At 40.2% G+C, this 5,695-nt stretch overlaps 1 protein-coding gene across 1 annotated transcript in view; it reads right to left on the bottom strand.

Moving 5' to 3' along the window:
• The window catches only part of LOC122554695 (vitellogenin-like), a 30,488-nt gene extending 25,332 nt beyond the window's left edge, over positions 1–5,156 (bottom strand). The window contains exons 1-7 of the mRNA XM_043700073.1: positions 5,117–5,156; positions 4,979–5,002; positions 4,729–4,880; positions 2,803–3,054; positions 2,092–2,253; positions 1,198–1,346; positions 744–891 (exon numbers count right to left, since the gene is read on the bottom strand). Coding sequence (XP_043556008.1) covers positions 744–891; positions 1,198–1,346; positions 2,092–2,253; positions 2,803–3,054; positions 4,729–4,880; positions 4,979–5,002; positions 5,117–5,156 — 927 coding nt within the window. The remainder of the gene's footprint in view (positions 1–743; positions 892–1,197; positions 1,347–2,091; positions 2,254–2,802; positions 3,055–4,728; positions 4,881–4,978; positions 5,003–5,116) is intronic.
• Between the last annotated feature and the right edge of the window lie 539 nt (positions 5,157–5,695).

The following is a 5,695-nucleotide window of genomic DNA, read 5'->3' as shown; positions in this document are numbered from 1 at the left end:
TCCAAGCCATGTATTATCTTGTAAGTTTCTAATAGATCTCCCCTTAATCTTCTAAACTCCAATGAATACAATCCCAGGATCCTCAGCCGTTCCTCGTATGTTAGACCTACCATTCCAGGGATCATCCATGTGAATCTCCGCTGGACACGCTCCAGTGCCAGTATGTCCTTCCTGAGGTGTGGGGACCAAAACTGGACACAGTACTCCAAATGGGGCTTAACCAGAGCTTTATAAAGTCTCAGTAGCACAACGGTGCTTTTATATTCCAACCCTCTTGAGATAAATCCCCCTCCCTCATGGCTGTGCTCACAGCCCAAGCACTGAATCATTGTGGTAATAGTGGCATAGTGGTAATGTCACTGACAATCCAGAAACATAGGCCAATGTTCTGGGGGTATGGGTTCAAATCCCATCATGGTGAAATATGAATTTGATAAAAGTCTGTAATAGAGAGATGGCTACCTAATGATGATTGTTGTTAATGGTTCACAATATCCTTTAGAGAGGGAAATGTATGTCCTTACTTAGTCTGGCCTACATTAACTCCAGATTTCTCTGGTCAATTAGGGATGGGCAGTAAATGCTGGTCCAGTCAGCGACACCCACATCCAATGAATGAAAAGAAACGCTCATAATGGTGGCTCACAACAACTTTTTTAAAGGCAATAAATGCTCACCTTACCAGAGACCCACATCCCGTGAATGAATTTAAATATAGAAATAATATTTGCTAATATGTTCACCTGTTTGTTCAAATTCGTCTCCTTAAGCAGCTGGAATGGTTGCTGGAGAACATTGTTCACACTGCGATATTGTAAGCTTCCACGTTTTGGCATTTCTGGTAATTGCTCCATGGATTGAGATATGATCTTCTCCAAGATAAGGCTTTGCCTGCATTGGGAAATGGTCATCAGAAGCTAGTTCCAATGAAGGTGACAATGAAAGAAAGCCAATCTGCTACTTATAAAGTGGAAAAAGGATTGGGTTTAGGGTCAGTGGGGACACCTTTTTGTTTCACACATTAGTAAATGGCACCTTCGTGCTCCGGACTAAATTTAATCTTGATTTAGATTTACAGGTGTTACAGATAACTGCAAGTTGTAAGTTACAGGCACTCGTAATGAATGGAAGGTAATATGATATGGTGAGAAATCTTAGAAATTAGGTGGATTGGTTGTATAAGGTCCACAGCCTTACCTGGCCTCTACGTGAACAGTCCCATCAAGTTCATGGAATGGTGTAAATTGATGAAACTCTCGTAACCTGGCTTCGTGAATGATTGCACCTGTAGGTGTAGGTTTCAGGACAATGGTGGTAGCAGCAGATGCACGAATATTCTTGCCTCTCTGAAAATAGGAAAACAACATCTCCATTGTTATGCTTCTGAGTATTTCCATTGGTAGGTTCAGAAAACACAGTCAGGCATGACCTAATCCACCTTAGAGATGAGAGAATGGTGCCTTTCAGTTGTGAGCTGGATTCAAACTGACAATGATCTTATTTTTAGTTCTTGACAATAAGAGCATTTTATTGAAGGTTTTCATCTTGAACTCATCAGTAAAAGATAGTGATGCCACCGTGCTACCAGACCACAATGCTGCTCTCTCAGTAGAGAGAAGCAACTGGTGGGAGTTTAACCTGAAGATCACCGTGCTTCAGACAAGGAGAGAGGTCGAGAAGAAGATTTCTTCATGGGGCGGGAATTTAAAGTGAACTGTTGGTGTTAGTTGGCATTGCAAACCAGCTATCCAACCAACTGAGCTAGCCAACGCCCAGTCTCGAAAGGATTCCAATTCAAGGGGCAGGTGGCTGGGAAGGTGGTCTCTGATGGTTGAGACGTTACTCTGGAGAACGTGCAAGATAATAGCAATCAACAGTCAAGTGTAGGGCTTTGCGTAAACTTTAAACCGGGTAGGTTGACACTGTATGTGCATCCTATATATGTGTATATATGTGTATGTATGTGTATCCTATAATGTGTATGTATGTGTATCCTATGTATGTGTATGTACTCTCCGTCTGCAAAAATCTTACTTCAACTGTGAGTTAGCGTGGAATAATTTGAGAAAGAAATGATGATGAAAAATGTACCTGTTGACAGGAAGGGCAGAGCTGGGTGTAAACTGTTCCAGTTTGTTTTAAAATCCTCTCTTGACAGTTGGTGAGGTCTTTTGCTTTTAAAATAATCAAACGTTCATTTCTTCTATCCTCTTGAACTATGTATCTTGCATGGCAGATTCCTTCAATTCCAGCCTAGAAATGTTAAAATAAAATGGAATTATTGAAAGATAACAATGAAGAGATGGCATAAGCTGATTCAACTCTTTGGGATTGCTCCACCAGTCAGCCTGATCATGGCTGACCCTCTAACTCAATACCATATTGTGGTTTCCCCTCCAGCCCTCTTTGTGCCTTTAAACATCATTTTGACTATATTTTCTGTGTGAAGAAATGTTTCCACATCTCAGTCCTAAATAGTCTACCCTGTATTCCAAGACTGTCACCCTTGATATATAGTGTTAACACCAAGGGGCAATATCCTCTTGTGTGGCCAGCTCTGTTAGAACTTTATAAATTTTAATCAGGTCCTCTCTCATGTTTTTCTAAACTCCAGTGAATACAAGTTCAATCAAATCAATATTTCCTCATACATCAGTCCTACGGTCCCTTAGTGAATCTTTACTCCGTTCCCTCTGCACATCCTTCCTTATATAGGAAGGCCATAACTGCATGCTTTGCAAAATTGCATGAGACACAGTAAGAGCCAAAGAATTGTAAGGTTTTGTGATAAAAAGAAAGTACCTCTTGCAAATCATAGAAGTTTTGGGATTTTTTCATGGTGATCTGCAAAATGTTCAGGATTCCTCTGTGAATGTTCAAGATATCTTCAGGTAGTTTTTCAGGAGCGGAGATAGATCCCACTCGGCCATTACTGTACTCAAACTTCACAGGCGTGATCAGGTGTGTGGCCAGTTTATTTGTCAGCTGCCGGAGAGATGAAAACGGGTCTTTGGGCCAAATTCCATTCAGCTCTTGAAGCTGAGGGTTTTCAAGCTGAGATGAAGAAATGGACCAGAAATTAACACTGTGCCAGAGTCAATACATAATTTACCACCAACTTGGCTTTATCCATGGAAAAGATACGATTTTCACCCATATTTACATTGCTATTATATGCGTGTAACTGTCATCATCTCAACTAACTAATCGAAACTGCCCAATCCTTCAATTCTGACTTCTTACGCATTCTGACTGATCTCCTGCACCAAACCATCTGGGAAGTTGAGGAGCATATCCAAAGCAGCACCAAACTCCGTTTATGAAGCGTTCAGAGACACACTCCTTTGGGCTTCTTGAACACTTTGCATTCTTTTGTATATGTGCACTTTAACAGCGATTGGAGCCTTGCAGACATTTTTGATATGGCAAATTGCACAAGATTAATCCTGATTGATACTCTAACCAGCCAGTATAAATGGGTTCATAGTTGACTTGCACAATTTTCAGTACATGTGCACCGAATAATTACTGTCAGTTAAAGGCCATTTGGCCAAACATATCCGTGCCTTTAGGTTTTGTTTCGTGAGCATTTTTTCATTTTCTATCATCTAACCAGATCAGTATTTGTCCCTTTCCTTGTTCCCTCACATAATTACCTTGGCTCTGTACTTCTACAAAATTTCCTGTGGGACCTGAGCATTGCTGGCTGGGCCAGCATTTAGTGCTCATCCCTTGAGAAGGTGGTGGTGAGCTGTCTTCTTGAACTGTAGTAGTTCCTGTGCTGTAGGTAGACTCACAATGATGTTAGGGAGGGAATTGCAGGATTTTGACCAGGGACAGTAATGGAAAGGCAATATATTTCCAAGCCAGGTTGGTTAAGTGGCTTGGAGGACAACCTACAGGTGGTAGTGTTCCATGTATCAGTTGCCTTTGTCCTTCTAGATGGAAGTAGTTGTGAGTTTAGAAGGTGCTGTCTGAGGATCATTGTTGAATTTCTGCAGTGAATCTTGTTGATAGTACACACTGTTATTACTGAGTGTTGGTGATGGAGGAAATGGATATTTGTGGATGTGTTGCTGAACGAGCAGGCTGTTTTATCCTGGATGGCTTAAAGCCTCTTGTGTGTTGTTAAAAATCACACAACCACCTGATGAAAGAGCAGCGCTCTGAAAGCCAGTGTTTACAAGAAAACCTGTTGGACTATAACCTGGTGTTATGTGATTTTTAACTTGGTACACCCCAGTCCAACACCGGCACCTCCGAATCATGAGTGTTGTTAGGCTAACTACTCATTACTTTCTTACTTTAGGATCTGCTTTTGCCTTGGAAGTCATGAAAAATTTATGGAGCATCTCACTTTTGTCTCTTGGTCTTAGTGAAAGGTGTAAACAAGTTCATTTTGCACATTCATGTGGCTGGACCTGGAAAACTGTGGCATGGAAAATTATGGCTTTGGTAGATCTTATTATTTTCTCACTAAAACACTTCATTCCTGTCATCAAAACAATAATAAATTTAAAGCCGCAAGCACATTGTTAATTGCTTTGGATGCTTTAATGCTATTTTAAAAGTTTAGGTCTGATCGAACATAGGAACTTCTATTTTATTTCTTAAGTAAAACCCATTTCCATGGCTGAAGGATCCAATTCAAACTCTTGAATGAAATTATTCTATTTCCACTTGATCGCTCTGATCTCATACCACAGCAAAATCCACAAATCTCCTTACCTGAAGAAGGAATTGATTTGCCCCAAGTCCGCTGACTTTCACTTTGCTGCTAATTCTAATACCAGCTCTGTTCAAGCCTTTCTCCGGTAGTCCAGTCAGAATCACACCATCGTATTTGTAAACGTGCACCTTGTTTACAGAGAAGCTGGGACCTGCATAAATTGAAACAGTTAAGTAGCATCAAATTGTAAAGTATCAAACTGAAATGGTAGCAAAAAATATTCACAGTGTATGAATACAAAATACATACTATATCTGTTGACATGTTCACTTCCTGAAAATTAAAGAAGAAATATAAATGAGAATAGACTTTACCAAATGGTCAAGATTTTGCTTTTGAAAAAATAGTAGGGGTCAGGAGAGGGGAATGTTTCAAGTTCTGCCTTACCCGCAAAGGCGAGAGCCAACAAGAAGATGATTGCCTTCATGTTGAATCTGGAGTTGGTTGGATTCTGTCTCCTCATATATAGTCAGTAACCCTGCATCAGGTGACCACTTGGAGTCATCAAGTTGCTGAGTAAACCACTTTTTATCAGGACCAAAGTTCACGACTTTGGAATAACATTATTCCCTTTAACTAATTTCAAAGAGGCAATAGGTCCCCCAAATCCTAACACTACTTGGACGACTGCATTTCATTCTCATTGTAAAAGCAATGCCCATCGGCAAGTTTTATTCATTTATCCAGACATATATTTGTAAAATGTATAAAGTTAAATTGATGATGTGGCTTGACATGGCTGTAATCCTATTGTACAGGTTATGATGACCCAGCGAGAACAAGATAAATGTGCACTTATTGGTACAATGACTATGTGGCACACATTTTGTTCCATCTGTCAATTTTTTGTTGACTTTGTTGAAATTTGCTTTGGGTCACATTGAATCTTTTAAGAAAAAAAATGAAGCAGTCCCACCTCAGTCAGATATCCAGAGGGATACTTGCAAGTTGGAGAAAAATGGAGAC

The sequence above is a fragment of the Chiloscyllium plagiosum genome, chromosome 11 (genome assembly GCF_004010195.1).
Source record: "Chiloscyllium plagiosum isolate BGI_BamShark_2017 chromosome 11, ASM401019v2, whole genome shotgun sequence".
NCBI classification, from domain to species: Eukaryota; Metazoa; Chordata; class Chondrichthyes; order Orectolobiformes; family Hemiscylliidae; genus Chiloscyllium; species Chiloscyllium plagiosum.
The sequence above is the reverse complement of the archived record's forward strand: the minus strand, read 5'-3'. Positions and strand labels throughout refer to the sequence as shown.